At 44.2% G+C, this 18,677-nt stretch overlaps 2 protein-coding genes across 2 annotated transcripts; both read right to left on the bottom strand.

The window, feature by feature from the left end:
* Positions 1 to 26: 26 nt before the first annotated feature.
* hwa (huluwa) lies at positions 27 to 1,863 on the bottom strand. The gene is made up of 3 exons (XM_029709947.1): positions 1,209 to 1,863; positions 928 to 1,117; positions 27 to 316 (listed from the first exon to the last, which is right to left on the bottom strand). Exons 1-3 carry the CDS (start codon positions 1,809 to 1,811, stop codon positions 150 to 152), a joined length of 960 nt encoding a protein of 319 aa, XP_029565807.1. The 5' UTR covers positions 1,812 to 1,863; the 3' UTR covers positions 27 to 149.
* A 4,745-nt stretch (positions 1,864 to 6,608) lies between these two features.
* Positions 6,609 to 10,824, bottom strand: LOC115159868 (dnaJ homolog subfamily B member 5). The gene is made up of 4 exons (XM_029709944.1): positions 10,633 to 10,824; positions 9,414 to 9,669; positions 8,396 to 8,964; positions 6,609 to 7,536 (listed from the first exon to the last, which is right to left on the bottom strand). Exons 1-4 carry the CDS (start codon positions 10,729 to 10,731, stop codon positions 7,303 to 7,305), a joined length of 1,158 nt encoding a protein of 385 aa, XP_029565804.1. The 5' UTR covers positions 10,732 to 10,824; the 3' UTR covers positions 6,609 to 7,302.
* Between the last annotated feature and the right edge of the window lie 7,853 nt (positions 10,825 to 18,677).

Below are 18,677 nucleotides of genomic sequence, written 5' to 3'. Positions count from 1 at the left end.
TCTTTGCAAAACTGGTGTGGGGGGCGTTACATTTGGCTAAATGGAAAAAGTGATAATCTGTGTTAGTGTGCTTTTTAGAATTAAATATTTGGAGAAAAATATGTAGCCTAATAATAAATAAATATTAAAATATTTCATGTTCTCTGGCATTATACCCAATAATGCTTGGTATGCAATGCAGGCATGTGATGTTTCTGTTTGGGTATGTTTTTCTCCCTCACATAGCACGGGTCGTAATAGTCCCATTCCATTCCGGAGTCCCACACACCGTTGTTGAGACCGTCGCTGTCCGCGGATAAAATCCGGAGCGAGACACCTGGAGAAGCGCTTGCGTAATTAGCTTGGCAGTGACGGAAAAAGTATCCAATTGTCATACTGGAGTAAAAAGTAATGACACCTTAATAGAAAATGACTAGTTAAAGACACCCAGTAAAATACTTGAGTGAAAGTCTTAAAGTATTTGGTTTTAAATATACTTAAGCGTCAAAAGTATACATTTAAAATTATGCAAACCGGATGGCACTTTTTCCTTATTACGGGGATAGCAAGGGGCACACCAACACTCAGACAATTCCAACACTCAGACATAATTTACAAACGAAACGTGTTTAGCGAGTCAGTCTGAGGCAGGGATGTTCTCTTGATGCATGAAGTGCGTGAATTGGATCATCTTCCTGTCGTGTTAAGCGTTCAAAATGTAAGGAGTAGCCTACGTTTGGGTGTCAGGGAAAATGTATGGAGTAAAAAGTACACTTGTTTAGGAATGTAGTGAAGTAAAAGTCAAATAGCCCAAAAAACGACTTAAGTAGTACTTTAAAGTATTTTTACACCACTGTAGGTAGGCTGTGAGAGGCCATCGCTTTCTAATGGTGGAGAAAATGTGATATTCATACTTAATGTAAATGTAAAACCGCTATGATAACTCACCTGCGCTTGCTCCAAAGTCGCTGTCCAATCCAGGGCCCATGGTGGAAGAGTTGTCAGATACAACAAAGCATAACATCTCTGGAGGTATGTTACTGGAATATTCACATTCAACCATACCAAACTGGTGTTCTATGTTGTTCAATAGCTCCATGGTGCTGCACCGACGCATGGGCCTCTGGTCAGATGTTACCTGCGTGCGTAAAAACAGTCATTCATCACATGTATCCAAGACAGACTTGAAGGGTTACAAACTCATTTTAGGCTAGAAACCACGAACTAACCGTTGAGTGTGGATTATTTAGCGCAGGCGAGTTGGGTGGTACAAGGTTAGGCCGTTCTGCCTCTGAATCACTTGACTGCGGTAGGACAGGGGCGCTTCTGCGCCAGATCATTTTGTTCCTGCTGTACATTCGTGACCTACGCTTCTGGTCGAACCTGGAGGTGGCCAATATGGTGCTCTGCGTCCTCAGGGACTCCAAGCCACCGCCCGAAGCCCCGTCCGGCCGGATGAATCGGATTCTTTGGTCCACTGCTGCCCTCTCCTTTGACGAATTTCTTGAAGAGTTCGAGGGCTGTGCCAGCATAGTCTCTGAAACCGAGATGTAAGCCCTTTTCCCATCTTGATTTGGCAACAATGGCGTCTCGGATATTCTGGTCATTCTCTGGCCCGTCGACAGAGTAGACTGTAACATACTCTCGTAGTCCTCTTGTATTTTTCTGTTCTTCTTTGAACAAATGTGTAACTTGTAACCCAGAAACAAACAGTTCAACAGCAACAGAAGAACCACACACGGTAAGAGTAGGATGATAAGTAGCGTTAAACTGGTAATTGGCAAACCATCACTCCGATTTGAGGGTGGTATTGATGGGCCTATTTGCGACATTTCATCACAAATAGGATCCAATTCCAGAACACACAAGATTTGTGATTTTGTTCACAATTGCTTATCCTAATTGGTTATTTTCTGTGAGCGAGCAGGTGTTTTGTGGCACCAATCAATTTCACTATCCTGCGTTTGTGATTGAACTCTGCACAGTGAGTGCTTGGATTTTGTGCTTGGCGAACCCTGTGTCCATGGTATCTTAGATTTTCTGCTTCAAGATCTATCCAATTTGTTTGTCACCACAATACATATCTGCATTTAAATGAGCATATACTACTCCCAAAATTAACCATTTGCCCACAGTCAAAATTCACTTTTACATATAGACAACTGAACTGAGGCCTACTCGAAAATGTATGAGACAATCAGTTGTGTTGTGACAAGGTAGAGGTGGTATACAGAAGATAGCCCATTTGGTAAAAGACCAAGTCCATATTATGGTAAGAACAGCTCAAATAAGCGAAGAGAAACAACAGTCCATCATTACTTTAAGACATGAAGGTCAGTCAATTTGGAAAATTGAAATAACTTTTAAAGTTTCTTCAAGTGCATTTGCAGAAACCAAGCACTATGGCTCTCATGAGGACCGCCACAGGAAAAGAAGACCCAGAGTTACCTCTGCTACAGAGGTTCAATTCATTAGTTACCAGCCTGAGAAATTGCAGCCCAAATAAATGCTTCACAGAGTTCAAGTAACAGACACATCTCACCATCAACTGTTCAGAGGAGACTGTGCGAATCAGGCCTTCATGGTCGAATTGCTGCAAAGAAACCACTACCTAAGGACACCAATAAGAAGGGCTTGCTTGGGCCAAGAAATATGAACAATGGACATTAGACCAGCGGAAATCTGTCCTTTGGCCTGATGAGTCCAAATTTGAGATTTTTGGTTCCAACCGCCGTGTCTTTCTGAGACGCAGAGTAGGTTACTGGATGATATTCGCATGTGTGGTTTGCACTGTGAAGCATGGGGGAGGAGGTGTGGTAACACTGCCAGGGATTTTATTTAAAATTCAAGGCACACTTAACCAGCATGACTACCACAGCATTCTGCAGCAATACGCCATCCCATCTCATTTGCGCTTAGTGGGACTATCATTTGTTTTTGAACAGGACAATGACCCAACACACCTCCAGGCTGTGTAAGGGCTATTTGACCAAGGAGAGGGATGGTGCTGCATCAGATGACCTGGCCTCCACAATCACCCGACCTCAACCCAATTGAGATGATTTGGGATGAGTTGGACAGCAGAGTGAAGGAAAAGCAGCCAACAAGTGCTCAGCATATGTGGGAACTCCTTCAAGACTGTTGGAATTGCCGCTAACCCTATTACGGGGGCTGAGTCACTGGCTTACTGGTGCTCTTCCATGCCGTCCCTAGGAGGGGTGCGTCACTTGAGTGGGTTGAGTCACTGATGTGATCTTCCTGTCCGGGTTGGCGCCCCCCTCGGGTTCATGCCATGGGGGAGATCTTTGTGGGCTATACTCGGCCTTTTGTCAGGGTAGTAAGTTGGTGGTTGAAGATATCCCTCTAGTGGTGTGGGGGATGTGCTTTGATAAAGTGGGTGGGGTTATATCCTGCCTGTTTGGCCCTGTCCGGGGGTATCTTCGGATGGGGCCACAGTGTCTCCCTACCCCTCCTGTCTCAGCCTCCAGTATTTATGCTGCAATAGTTTGTGTCAGGGGGCTAGGGTCAGTCTGTTATATATGGAGTATTTATCCGGTGTCCTGTGTGAATTTTAAGTATGCTCCCTCTAATTCTCTCTTTTTTTCTCTTTCTCTCGGAGGACCTAAGCCCTAGGACCATGCCTCAAGACTACCTGGCCTGATGACTCCTTGCTGTCCTCAGTCCACCTGGTCGTGCTGCTGCTCCAGTTTCAACTGTTCTGCCTGCGGCTATGGAACCCTGACCTGTTCACCGAACGTGCTACCTGCTGTTTTAGACTCTCTCTCTACCGCACCTGCTGTCTCTAACTCTGAATGATTGGCTATGAAAAGCCAACTGACATTTACTTCTGAGGTGCTGACCTGTTGCACCTTCTACAACCACTGTGGTTATTATTATCTGACCCTGCTGGTTGTCTTTGAATGTTTGAACATCTTGGCCATGTACTGTTATAATCTCCACCTGGCACAGCCAGAAGAGGACTGGCCATCCCTCAGAGCCTGGTTCCTCTCTAGGTTTCTTCCTAGGTTCCAGACTTTCTAGGGAGTTTTTCCTAGCCACTGTGCTCTTTGGGGTTTTAGGCTCGGTTTCTGTACAGCACTTTATAAATTGGGGCTTTATAAAAAAATTGATTGATTCCAGGTGAAGCTGGTTGAGAGAATGCCAAGTGTGTGCAAAGCTGCCATCAAGGCAAAGGGTGGCTACTTTGAAGAATCTAAAATATATTTTGATTTGTTTAACACTTTTGTTTATTACATGATTCCATGTGTTTATTTATTAGTTTTCATGTCTTCACTATTCTACAATGTAGAAAATAGGAAAAATAATGAAAAACCCTTGAATGACTAGGTGTGTACAATAGTTTATTTTACATTTTTAATGGGACAAGGACATCCCTGCCGGCCTAACCCGGACGATGCTGGGCCAATTGTGAGCCGCCCCATGGGTCTCCCGGTCACGGCTGTCTGCGACAGAGCCTGGACTCTAACCAGGATCTCTAGTGGCACAGCTAGTACTGCGATGCAGTGTCTTAGACCACTGCACCACTCGGGAGGCCCCTGTATCCAAACTTTTAACTGTGTCATTCTTCGAATGTTGACCCAAAATGAGATTTTCTGCTCTAGGAAAGGAATTGTGTTGAAATAAGGGTGGCATTGGCCTCTGGTGGGGGCCTTTTTTAAAACTAAATTCCTGCAATTCTTCACATTTTTCCATGACCTATTCTTAATATGATATCTGATTGCAAATGAAAACAAAATCATTGGGGGACCCCTGGAGGTCAGGGCCCCTGGGCATGTGACCTGCGTGCCTGGTCGGTATTCAGCCACGATAGCTAGAGTAACTACCATTAAAAAAAAGATATGGTAATTGTTAGCTATTGAGTGACTGCCATAACAAGAGAGGAACTGCTGATGCACATCCACATTTCTAAAACAGGTTGTATTTTACTATTCTTACTCTCAATAAGTTGAGACCCCGACTGAGTTCCTAAAAAATACATTTGATTACATTTTATTGATAAACATTGATGTTTTGCCCCCCCCCCCCCCCCCCACCCCCATCTCAAACCTGTGGTGTGTGTTCTAGGGTGAGACTCGATAATGGCTGCGTGCGATAAACCCTCTGGTCTCTGTTGTGTAAGACCCTGCATTGACCATGGAGGAGTGGAGCTCTTGAGTCTTGCCTTTCAATACTTATTTTTCCCATTTTCTGCCTTGTTTAAAAGTAATGTTGTCCATAGTGCCATCTGTTTTTCAATCTTCTACTCCAAATTTAAAACAACTGAATTAAAGCTTACATTTTTTTCCTCCCCAAAGAAGGAAAGAGGGAAGGAAGGATGACATTCTTGCAAAAGGGGCTGCATCTCAATAGTGTAGGTCGCTTCCTCTCTGAAAGAGTTGAATAGGAAAATAAATATGCCCATACATAGTAGTACACATTGCATTAACCTGTCCTGTGTTTAGAGCAGATGAAAAGAGAGGAGTTCAGGAAAGGAAGCTATTTTAGCGTATTGGGATGTACCTAGGGGCCCTAGAATGTGGTATCTGATGATTCCTTTTAGCATCTCTCTTACTAGCATTTTACACTGGGTGGCAGTAGTTAGCTTAGCTAGGGTGGACTGTAATGGTGCAGCACAGTACTGCTCAAAACCTACTGCAACCACTGAGGATCTGCAACAGTTTACCACAGTAATCTTTACTCAAGTACTTACATTGTATACTCTATTGCCCTTTCTAGCACGATATACACTTATTCCAGAAAGCACACCAGATATACCCTGGCATTATGTGGCTGAGCGATGAGGAGAAACAAATGTTTTTTGCAGAATATTTAGATAAAGCCTGGAATAAAAGAAAAAGGGCTACCTATAATTAAATTGTAAAAATATTTAGCTTCTATGTGGTAAATGGCACGTGTGTATATAGATTGTGTATAGGCTTGTCTCCCATATGAATCTTCTCTTTGTGCCAGACTGGGTTCAAATGCCTTCTGTTTATTTTTTTCTGTATTTATCTGTATGTATGTATGTATATTATTTTACTGCTCTATGGATATAATTATTGTTTGGATAACCTTATTTACTATTATTTATAGATTTTATGTTTTCACTCTTTATGCGATGTGCACTGCAGAGAACACTGGAAGAATAATTATTATTTAATTACCACAGTGAATTATTGTAATGTTTGTTTGTGTCAATTAATCCCAAAAGGGATGGGTTGCCAATTGGTGATTTGACACAAAAATGAAATTTCATTAATTCATTCACTTTTTATTTTTGGGTCAACCGCTTGATCTGCACTTGGATGTAGTCAGATAGCTCTCAGGCCTCATTGGTCTTCCATGTTTTTGTGGGAGGAGACTTTGTCTTGCCCAAGAGGTCTCTCCAACTCCTGCATCCATATTCAGATGTTTTGTGTTCAGCATTCCTATGAGGTTTATCTAATTTACTGTATTATACCTTTTCCTGTCTTCATAGTTCCACATCTTGTAGGCCGATTATCCATGTCCACCTAACATTTGGGAAGGTTTTCATATTTCCTGTGGCAATATGGACATGCTCTGCATGAATTGTCATTCATGACCTCTGCTGCACATTTTATACGATAATCAAACACCAACACCATGAGTTAAAATTCTGGTATTTTCATTTATTTTACATGCTTTTCTTTGTGTCCATTTGTCAATTTAGAATAATACATTAACATCTGGTATAAGTTAAAGCACAAATATACACAAACATTTCAAATGATTCAGTTGAACATTTGACAGAGGAATCTCTTTTAGAGACAAAGTTATAAATATTTTTGTACACAAGTACACTCTTGTACACAAGTACATATTTGTTATTGTAATAAATCAATGTAAAGGTGCAGTCATATGAAAACCATACAACCATAGCCTACAAGTGGTAGAATCATTTTGTCACGTGACTATCAACTACCTCAGGTTTCTGTAATAAGTCAAATGACTCGATTGGAATACCAAGTTCCTGATATAGGCAAGCAGTATACACAGTAACAGTACCTATTCCCTTTTCCTTCAAGAGAAAGTCAGTAGATGTGCCCAGACACTCAGGAGTCAATTTGCCAGTTAAACTGTAAACCTTTCTACTTGTGGCATTGTATCTGTTAAATATGCTTATGAAAAGTGCCTATAATCAAAAAAGCTTCCATCTGACCCTCTCCGGTGCCCTCTGCCATTGTCTCTAAACCGAGCACAGGGAGAAGCTGTGCTGGATTGACATTGCACCTGGCAAGGCTGTGATTTTATTGGCTCAAACAGTAGGTCGTTAGCATGATAGCATGCTAGGACCTTAGCCCATTAGCACCCAGCGAGGCTGTGTTTGATGATCTCTTTGGACTGGGGAGGGATCCTGTCAGGGAAGGCCACCTGGAACTCCACCACCAGGTCGCCACGTGTGGAGGGGGTCTTGGCGTGGGGCAGGCCCTCGCCCCTCAGCCGCCGGATGCCGCCGGGCTTGATGACGTCACTGCACGGCAGCGGCATCGTCCTGTTGTCCAGGGTGGGGACGTTGACTGTGCATCCACATAGAGCCTGGAAGGAAACAGAGAGGAAGATCGGATTTGTTAATTTTCCGGTTCCTTGTTTTATGTTGAGAGCCTTTGGTTACATAATACAGTACATGCAGCAGACGCCATACCAAAATTAGCTGCAGTTGGTACTTCTGAATGAATGTATGAAACTCTTACCTAACCATGGAAATTTTCCAAGTGAATGTGTTATATCACAGACTTGAATGTGGAGCATTTGCCCCAAAAAGACAATGCTTTGCTCTGTTATGCAACGATAAGTGTTACAAATATCATACCGGTAATCTTGTCTCTATTCTGGCTGTGTGTGTGGGTGTCGGTACTCAACAGAGTGACTGAGTGGGCCATGGGAAGATGGAGAGGAGCTCTTTGAAGAGGCTGCCCTGTCTGTGAACGCTCTCATGCTAATCTGAGGAGCGTAGGACGTGGGAGTGAGTGATTGTGAGCCAGAGAGAGAGGGTGAGACGAAGCTAAAGGCTGGCAGAGGAGTCAGTGAGGGAGCGAAGTGAAAGCACTGTGAGGGGGCGGCCGACACAGAGGCTATATTTAGCTACAGCTGCTGCTGCTCTCTGCAGAGTGCACTGCACTGTGTGTTCGTGGGGGTCTGTGAGCTAAGCTAAGGATAAGGTTGGGGCAGTGGTGGGTTAGCTGAGAGGGGCTCTGAATAGAACAGTGTTTTATCTATTCTACAGCCACCAATTTGAGCCATTGTCCAAAGTATGGGAGTGGCATACTTCAGCCGTGCCTTGAAACTTCATGTAAACCTACCTAAACTAAAAGTATGGCAGTGCTGTAATTCTGCTAAGACTTACTGTGTTATATTCCCAAATAAATGTAGGGTTGACACACAAACACAAACTTACTTCTTTGAGGGTGATCTTGGCTGTATACACAATGTGGGACCCATCCCTCTTGTAGTGGGGGTGTTTCTTGTCCTTGAGAACGAAGGCCACGTCGGCGGGTATGTTGTTGGGCGTCTCGTCGCCCTCTCTGGGGAAGGTGATCTTGGTACCCTCCTTCCACCCCTTCTTCACCACCACGTTCAGGACCTTGTCCTCGGTGCGCAGGCTGCGGCCGTCCGGGTTGAGACGGCGCCGCGTGATCTTCATGTGCTTGGTGCAGCCATGGAACACCTCTTCCAGGGTCACCAGGAGGTCGTGCACCACCGCCATGCCCTGCAGACGCCGACGCCCGCGCCGAAGCTTCTCGCCAGTGGGGCCATAGTTACCGTGGTAACCGCCGACGTGGCTGAAGGTGAAGCGGCTGAAAGGGTTGAAGAGCTCCTCCTCGCCGTCGGGCCCGAAGAAGATGTCGAAGTGGTCGGAGCCTTGGAAGAAGGAGGAGAATGTGGCATGGGCGTCACCGTGGTAACTGTACTGATGGGTGTTGTTCTCCTTGCCTGCCATGGACACTCCGCCTCCGTTCTTAAGACCTGAGACACAAAAGGAAAAAAGACAGTTAGTACAGTTTACCCAGACAGAAGATGTGTGATCTTCCATCTTGTCCAATCTTCTATTCTACTTCCACTCTGAGACAAAGTTCTTACTCATGTATATTTGGCTTAACACTTCTGGAGGGCTTACAAAATTTACATTTGTCAATTTTTTAAGTTTGAGGAAACATTTTCTTGGTGGATGGCTGAATAATTTATCAGTCTGCGGTTGTCTACAGCGCACATGTTGGGCTGGCTCTCTGGTGGACCAGGTGCTGCAGATTTTTTGCTAGATGCAACAGCAATTGGCAAAGGTACTGCTGCTTACCATCAACCATTCAACAATGCATCTGCCTGTGCTATAGTAACTACTTCTACTCAACTGACAAAGGCAAAGGGCCCTACAAGGCTACTGCTGGTTAAATGACAAGGGAAGGAAAGGCTCTCACCTTCTTCTCCAAACTGATCATAGATGACTCTCTTCTTGGGGTCGGTCAGAATCTCGTAAGCTTCTGCGATCTCCTTGAACTTGTCTGCGGCGTCAGCGGCGCTGTTCTTGTCAGGGTGAAACTTTAGGGCCATCTTCCTGTATCCCTTCTTGATCTCATCTTCGTTGGAGTCTGTCTCGACGCCCAGGACCTTGTAGAAATCCTTCCCCATAGGCTTGATGGACATAACAGGCACCTCTTGGTCCTTTTGGTTCTCCTGGAGAACCAGGATGAGAGAAGTAACACGTTAGATCTCTATAGCCTACAGATGTCAACCCCCTTATAAAAGGACAAATGCCTGACTGAATTACACCCACCAATAGATTCACTTTGTCCTTTGTCTAAAAGTCAGGTTCGAATTGTGCCTCAATGAAAAGATATGAAACCAGAGTTGGATAAGATGTGGTAGAAAGAGAACTAATTCCCTGGCCTGTGGGTTCTAAACCCTCCTTATAGTGCTCTCATTGCCATGCACATGATAATGCATTGCTAAGCATCCGGCATCTTTATGACACCCAGCAGGTGTGACATTCAACAGTTGATTGAGAATGACCAAGACAAATAGCACTGAGTCACCAATGATTATCAGGAAAGCCTGCTGTGCTAGTTTGTACCAATATCAGAAGATGCATACTTGGAAATGTCAGTGTTTTGAATACAAATGACCACAATATCAATGTATTCTTTAATATTGCATTCAGCCCACGAAAACGGTGTTATGTTAAAACTAGCCCATGGCAAATGCAATTATGTCCATTTCAGTCTTACCGACTAAAATGCAGATATTTATCTGCTCACCTATAATACAGACAATGTGAATATAGGGGGAGCTCGTGTGTATGAGCATGGTGAAGCAGATTGCAGCTGCTACCGCAGATCCTGGATGCACCCTGATTGTCTCAACTAGGCTACACTGTCTGCAGGATACTGGAGAACCCATTGCTCCCATACAAGTTGAACAGGCTATAGTTCGGAAGGAACATTCACTATTTGACATAAATCACTATGCTTAATATCAAAGACCATTCTCAGCAATTAGCAAAATCTTTGAACTCACTGTCTTTTTAACGACACAACCATAAGGCACAATTAATGACTATATGCGTAAAATGAGCATTGATATAATTCATTACAATCAGTAAATTACTGAAATGAATACAATTGTAAAAATATAACTTACCCCTGATGAAGAGCCCGAGCTGTCATTCCTGTTCATAACGCGGACCTTGCACTTGACATTTTTGGTTTTCACTCCAAACTGTGTCCAGATCAGAACCATAGTGTTCGCTTATTGAGGAGCTGTCCGCTGTTCTGTGGTGCTGAACGTTTCTTAGCTGTTTTAGCTGTGCTTGAGCTGTTGGTTGACTGAACCGCTGACTGCAGACTGTGCTATATACTGCCGCGGCAGCCCTTTACTATACACTCACCACCCACGCAGCGTGACTGAGCTTTCCCAAAACACGCCCATTTTCCTACGCACAAGAGGGAATACCGTGCCTACCGATTTCTCCTCGAGACCATTGGTGTTCGTAGCATTATCACGCGGATGTAACAGCCCCCTTCTCCTTCTTGAGGCTCGTTTCCGGAATTCTGAGCAGAAGCTCATGGAACAGTCACGACCAGTGAGGTGAATCCTCAGAGCTGTCGAGGGTTGCCGACTGAAGACTGACTGACAGATAGACATCCCTAGAGGCTATGTAATCCCCCTGACATGGACCATTGGATTGAACAATCCCTTGAAGCTATTTGATCAGAGAAATTCATCGTTATTGTTTTCTAGTCAAGTACTAATTTATATGACTATATATACTCTGAAGCTCAGTTGGTAGAGGATTTCGCTTGCAACGCCAGGATAGTGGGTTCGATTCCCAGGACCCCCCTTATTTAAAATGTGTGCATGCATGACTGTAAATCTCTTAAAATAAAAGTGTCTGCTAACTGGTTTATATTATCACATTTAATAGGGGAACAGATAAGGACATAGGATCCCAGTATGGTGACATCATGCATTCTCAATCTACTTCATAATAACAAAGTGTTTATTTTAGGTTCTGTAGGATGCTCCTCTGGTTGTTAGATATCTGGTTAGATTAGATGTGCTTCATATGAACAAAGTATAGAATAGAAATGAACTGATGATAGATTCAAAGAAACCATTTGAGTATCCTGCAAGACTTATTTTGTGTTATTTTGTCTAGCAGTATGAATTGTATAACGTGGACATCCAGTACAGTTGAAGTAAGGACCTGTGTTGTTGTGTACAGCAGTATATGGTTATGGAACAAAAAGCGGACATACATGGCCATGTTTCCTCTTCTATGATGCTCACCACAGCCAATGGGAGAGATGGATTCTCCATCTTCCAGTGGAGTCTCCCATTCACTCCAACAGGAAATGGAGACAAATTTGGTCTGAACATGGGGAGTCAGGAGCGTCACTGACTGGCTGGATTGGAGCTCTTCTACAGCAGAGAGAGGGATGGTTCTAGAATGTAATGAATTAGGACATTCTGTTCTATTCACAGTATTCTCACTCTCCCATCCGCCCACGGGAACATTGGGACTGGTGGAAATCAGAGCTCGCTGTCTCTCTCGCCTTTTTCTCTCTCCTCGAATAGAAAATCACAGTTATTAATGTGTCGTGTCACACTGAGACTAAGGCTGGAGGGGGCGGCAGGGGGGACAGCTCACGTGCCAAAGTGTACCAATAATATACACAGACAAGCGTGCAGAATGGGCACACTCGCATGCGGTCACACTTCAGTACTTTATTTGAATCTAATTAAGCATTGTCATTGTCACATGCTAGGGGCTGTATTGTCACTGGTCTATTTATGGACTATGGAGCCGACTACAAAAGCTATCACACACAAAAATACATTGTTGTACAATACAGAATTGTTGTACACCTTTATTCTTGTCTATGTGATTTGCCTGAGGGCTGATACACTACATGTCCAAAAGTATGTGGACAACCATTCAAATTAGTGGATTCTGCTATTTCAGCCACACCCGTTGCTGACAGGAGTAGAAAATTGAGCATACAGCTATGCAATCTCCATAGACAAACATTGGCTGTAGAATAGCCTTACTGAAGAGCTCAGTGACTTTCAACGTGGCACAGACATAGGAATGCTACCTGTCCAACAAGTCAGTTGGTCAAATTTCTGCCCTGCTAGAGTTGCCCGGTCAACTGTAAGTGCTGTTATTGTCAAGTGTAAACTTCTAGGAGCAACAACGGCTCAGTCGCAAAGTGGTAGGCCATGCAAGCTCAGAGAATGGGACCGCTGAGTGCTGAAGATCCTAAAAATCATCTGTCCTTGGTTGCAACACTCTACCGAGTTCCAAACTGCCTCTGGAAACAACATCAGCACAAGAACTGTTTGTTGGGAGCTTCATGAAATGGGTTTCCATGGCCGAGCAGTCACACACAAGCCTAAGATCACCATGCGCAATGCCAAGCGTTGGCTGGAGTGGTGTAAAGCTCTTTGGACTCTGGAGCAGTGGAAACGCATTCTCTGGAGTCATGAATCATGCTTCACCATCTGGCAGTCAGACAGACGAATCTGAGTTTGGAGGATGCCAGGAGAATGCTACCTGCCCGAATGCATAGTGCCAACTGTAAAGTTTGGTGGAGGAGGAATAATAGTCTGAGGCTGTTTTTCATGGTTCGGGCTAGGACCCTTAGTTCCAGAGATGGGAAATCTTAACGCTACTGCTTAGAATAACATTCTAGACAATTCTGTGGTTGAGATCGGTGTGGAAGAACTTGACTGGCCTGCACAGAGCCCTCACCTCAACCCCATCAAAACATTTGTGATGAATTGGAACACCGACTGCGAGCCAGGCCTAATCTCCCAACATCAGTGCCCGACCTCACTAATGTTCTTGTGTCTGAATGGAAGTAAGTCCCGCCTTCCCAGAAGAGTGGAGGCTGTTATAGCAGCAGAGTGGGGACCAACTCCCTATTAATGCCCATGAGTTTGGAATGAAATGTTTGACAAGCAGCTGTCCACATACTTTTGGCCATGTGGTGTATATTGTGTTCAAATACTACTGAGGCAAGGCACCTGTAAGCAGTTTCAAATAATCACTATTTTCAGATTTAGTCTCTTGTATTTACAATTCAAAATGTTTAACAATTGTAATCAATATGACTAAATAGTCATGCATTGCATCAGTGCTCTTCAGGGTTTTTGCTTCCTGTGTAGGCCTCCTCTTGCATAAATGTTTTTTCCCAGTGATTTTGGCTTCACTTGACACGACCACTGTGGTGCTGAAATCTCAGATTGCTGCTATTTGCCTGTTGTTTACATCAGAGTTGTTGTGGACTGAGTCACTACAGCACTCTTTGCTGTGGCACCCAAAATGATATGTATAACTCCTATTACATTTTTCGAAAATGTCTGACTTATACAGTGCCTTCAGAAGGTACTCAGACCCCTTCACTTTTTCCACATTTTGTTACGTTACAGCCTTATTCTAAAATGGATTAAATCGTTTTTTCTCATCAATCTACTCACAATACCCCATAATGATAAAGCAAAAACAGTTTTATTTTATTTTTGCAAATGTAAATAAAAAATGTATATACACTGCTCAAAAAATAAAGGGAACACTAAAATAACACATCCTAGATCTGAATGAATGAAATAATCTTATTAAATACTTTTTTCTTTACATAGTTGAATGTGATGACAACAAAATCACCCAAAAATAATCAATGGAAATCCAATTTATCAACCCATGGAGGTCTGGATTTGGAGTCACACTCAAAATTAAAGTGGAAAACCACACTACAGGCTGATCCAACTTTGATGTAATGTCCTTAAAACAAGTCAAAATGAGGCTCAGTAGTGTGTATGGCCTCCACGTGCCTGTATAACCTCCCTACAACGCCTGGGCATGCTCCTGATGAGGTGGCGGATGGTCTCCTGAGGGATCTCCTCCCAGACCTGGACTAAAGCATCCGCCAACTCCTGGACAGTCTGTGGTGCAATGTGGCGTTGGTGGATGGAGCGAGACATGATGTCCCAGATGTGCTCAATTGGATTCAGGTCTGGGGAACGGGCGGGCCATTCCATAGCATCAATGCCTTCCTCTTGCAGGAACTGCTGACACACTCCAGCCACATGAGGTCTAGCATTGTCTTGCATTAGGAGGAACCCAGGGCCAACTGCACCAGCATATGGTCTCACAAGGGGTCTGAGGATCTCATCTCGGTACCTAATGGCAGTCAGGCTACCTCTGGCGAGCACATGGAGGGCTGTGCGGCCCCCCAAAGAAATGCCACCCCACACCATGACTGACCCACCGCCAAACCGGTCATGCTGGAGGATGTTGCAGGCAGCAGAACGTTCTCCACGGCGTCTCCAGACTCTGTCACGTCTGTCACATGTGCTCAGTGTGAACCTGCTTTCATCTGTGAAGAGCACAGGGCGCCAGTGGCGAATTTGCCAATCTTGGTGTTCTCTGGCAAATGCCAAACGTCCTGCACGGTGTTGGGCTGTAAGCACAACCCCCACCTGTGGACGTCGGGCCCTCATACCACCCTCTTGGAGTCTGTTTCTGACCGTTTGAGCAGACACATGCACATTTGTGGCCTGCTGGAGGTCATTTTGCAGGGCTCTGGCAGTGCTCCTCCTGCTCCTCCTTGCACAAAGGCGGAGGTAACGGTCCTGCTGCTGGGTTGTTGCCCTCCTACGGCCTCCTCCACGTCTCCTGATGTACTGGCCTGTCTCCTGGTAGCGCCTCCATGCTCTGGACACTACGCTGACAGACACAGCAAACCTTCTTGCCACAGCTCGCATTGATGTGCCATCCTGGATGAGCTGCACTACCTGAGCCACTTGTGTGTGTTGTAGACTCCGTCTCATGCTACCACTAGAGTGAAAGCACCACCAGCATTCAAAAGTGACCAAAACATCAGCCAGGAAGCATAGGAACTGAGAAGTGGTCTGTGGTCACCACCTGCAGAACCACTCCTTTATTGGGGGTGTCTTGCTAATTGCCTATAATTTCCACCTGTTGTCTATTCCATTTGCACAACAGCATGTGAAATGTATTGTCAATCAGTGTTGCTTCCTAAGTGGACAGTTTGATTTCACAGAAGTGTGATTGACTTGGAGTTACATTGTGTTGTTTAAGTGTTCCATTTATTTTTTTGAGCAGTGTATATAAAAACAACTGAAATATTACATTTACATAAGTGTTCAGACTTGGCTATGTGCTTAGGGATGTTGTCCTGTCGGAAGGTGAACCTTCGCCCCAGTCTGAGGTCATGAGCGCTCTGGAGCAGGTTTTCATCAAGGATCTCTCTGTACTTTGCTCCGTTCATCTTTGCCTTGATCCTGACTAGTCTCCCAGTCCCTCCCGCTGAAAAACATCCCCACAGTATGATGCTGCCACCACCATGCTTCACCGTAGGGATGGTGCCAGGTTTCCTCCAGACGTGAGGCTTGGCATTCAGGCTAAAGTGTTCAACCTTGGTTTCATCAGACCAGAGAATCTTGTTTCTCATGGTCTGAGAGTCTTTAGGTGCCTTTTGGCAAAATCCATGCGGGCTGTCATGTGTCTTTTACTAAGGTGTGGCTTCCATCTCTACCATAAAGGCTGGCCACTCTACCATAAAGGCCTAATTGGTGGAGTGCTGCAGAGATGGTTGTCCTTCTGGAAACTTCTCCCATCTCCACAGAGGAACTCTAGAGCTCTGTCAGAGTGACCATCAGGTTCTTGGTCACCTCCCTGACCAAGGCCCTTCTCCTCCGATTGCTCAGTTTGGCCGGGCAGCCAGTTCTAGGGAGAGTCTTGGTGGTTCCAAACTTCTTCCATTTAAGAATGATGGAGGGTCTTCAATGCTGCACACATTTTTTTGGTACCCTTCCCCAGATCTGTGCCTCGACACAATCCTGTCTTGGAGCGCTACGGACAATTTCTTCGACCTGATGACAGGGTTTTTGCTCTGACATGCACTTTCAACTGTGGGACCTTATATAGACAGGTGTGTGCCTTTCCAAATCATGTCCAATCATTTGAATTCACCACAGGTGTTTTTTTAACCAGTTTTTCTTTTATTTTAAATACATTTTCTAAAAAAAATAAAATAATGTTTTCGCTTTGTCATTATGGGGTATAGATTGCTGAGGATTTAATTTTTTAAATACATTTTAGAATAAGGCTGTAATGTAACAATGTGGAAAAGTCAAGGGGTCTGAACACTTTCGGAAGGCACTATATACCATGACCCATGGCTAATGAGAAACTGAAAGCATGAATATGAATGACAATATCCCATGAGTTAATCTTTCTTCCTCTGATCAAAGTGTTTGACCTATGACAGATGAACAGATTATGGTGTGTGGCAGTATGTGTGTGGTAAGTGCGATCCTTCACAGTCCAGTCCACCACCTTCCCCCATGTGGGAGTAGTAGGTGCTGCTGAGTCCTTGAGGTGGTGAGTCACATTGTGCTCTCAGCATTCACAAAGGACAGTGCATTCCCAAAGTAAGTGACACTAACCCACGACATCCCTCTTCATCCCACTCACACACTGTCTGTCACAGTCTATTCAGTCACTGAAAGGTTACAGAGCCCAGTGTAATTTAGTGTAGATCAGTAGTGGGTTGATCTGAGTAGAGCAGGGATAGACAACTCTAATCCTGAAGTACCTGTTCATCAGTTAATGTCACTGGGTTTGTTTATCCTAGCCACTGTGCTTCTGCATTGCTTGCTCTTTGGGGTTTTAGGGTGTAGATCTGTAAAGCACTTTGTGACAACTGCTGATGTAAACAATACAAATAAAAGGGCTTTATAAAATACATTTGATTTGTAGATTGAGTGCAGAGAGTTTGTCTGGTTTTCCGAGTCTAAATCAGTCGCTGAGGTTGGCACGCGTGTGAGAAGTTTAAGCAGGAATCCCTGAGGAATCCGATCAGAATCACCCATCGCTAGAGTGATGGTGTGTTTGGAATAGTCCCCAGGGTTGTTACTAGTTACCACAGCCTCAAATTCAAAATTGGTGGCTCCAATCAAGTTGTAGAAACATCACAAGGATGATCAAAGGAAACAGGATGCACCTGAGCTCAGTTTCGAGTCTCATCACAAAGGGTCTGAATACTTATGTAAATAAGGTATTTCTGTTTTTTCTAAAGGCCTGTTTGGCTTTGTCATTATGGGGTATTGTGTGTAGATTGCTGAGGAAAAAATAGATATTTTATCCATTTTAGAATAAGTCTGTAACTTAACAAAATGTGGAAACAGTCATGGGGTCTGAATACTTTCCAAAGGCACTGTAGTAGAAACTCATGAGAAAATTAAATTGCCTAGTTTTTTGGTCTTAATTTAAGGTTAGGCATAAGGTTAGCAGTGTGGTTAAGGTTAGATATAAAATCAGATTTTAAGAAGAGAAATTGTAGAAATAGGCAGGTTTAGCCATAATTATGACTATGTGGCTGTGGTAACTAGTGACGACCAGTTCCCAGAGCTGTTTTAATGAGTGTGGAGGATGTGAGGAAGAAGACTATCAAGAACGTGATTCAGTTCATTTTTAGTCGAGTAATCCTTTTTTTCAATCTCTTCGCCCAACCCCTCATCTTCTTTTTTCTGCTCTATTCCCCTCCCTCTCTCCTGTCTGCTTTTACTCTCACATGTCTGGGAGTGTGACTGTCACTGCAGCTGGACCGTTGAACGTGTGTCACGGTTTAACACAGACACACTGAGAAAATATATACAGATATACATATGTACCCACGCGCGCGCGCACGCACGCACGCACGCACGCACGCACGCACGCACGCACACACACACACACACACACACACACACGCACACACGCACACACAATAGTTGCAGTCATTTCCCACCTGATGTTGGGAGGGGACTGGTGAGACAAAGAGAGGATCGTGGACACGTTTCAGAGAATATCTCTCACAAATGTGTCTTCTTCACATCCATCACTGTCCTCTCCAATAATATGAATCTACCTCCGAGTGCAGACGAGGCGAGGTCGTGATGTACAGTACCTGTCTGAAAATAGCCTGGTTTTGCTGGAAGAGCACATAATGAGAGCGCCCTTTAACAACTCACTGGCTGAACTGCTGTGATGATCTACTGCACTGTAAATTCCTCTCCACATCCAAAGAGAAGAAATGTTTTTCTGTTCAGGTGTGTCCCCCCTCACCTCTCTACTAATCTAATAAATAGAATAAGAAAACTTGTAACAGAAATTG

Source organism: Salmo trutta, chromosome 23 (genome assembly GCF_901001165.1).
Source record: "Salmo trutta chromosome 23, fSalTru1.1, whole genome shotgun sequence".
NCBI classification, from domain to species: Eukaryota; Metazoa; Chordata; class Actinopteri; order Salmoniformes; family Salmonidae; genus Salmo; species Salmo trutta.
The sequence above is the reverse complement of the archived record's forward strand: the minus strand, read 5'-3'. Positions and strand labels throughout refer to the sequence as shown.

Excerpts from the sequence above, each read along its gene's own strand:
- hwa (XM_029709947.1), bottom strand. The coding sequence starts at position 1,811 with ATGTCGCAAATAGGCCCATCAATACCACCCTCAAATCGGAGTGATGGT. Across the intron at positions 1,118-1,208 it reads TAAATAATCCACACTCAACG|GTAACATCTGACCAGAGGCC; the intron begins GTTAGTTCGTGG and ends TTACGCACGCAG. Across the intron at positions 317-927 it reads CGACTTTGGAGCAAGCGCAG|GTGTCTCGCTCCGGATTTTA; the intron begins GTGAGTTATCAT and ends GCGCTTCTCCAG.
- LOC115159868 (XM_029709944.1), bottom strand. The coding sequence starts at position 10,731 with ATGGTTCTGATCTGGACACAGTTTGGAGTGAAAACCAAAAATGTCAAG. Across the intron at positions 9,670-10,632 it reads GCTCGGGCTCTTCATCAGGG|GAGAACCAAAAGGACCAAGA; the intron begins GTAAGTTATATT and ends CTGGTTCTCCAG. Across the intron at positions 8,965-9,413 it reads TGATCAGTTTGGAGAAGAAG|GTCTTAAGAACGGAGGCGGA; the intron begins GTGAGAGCCTTT and ends TTTGTGTCTCAG.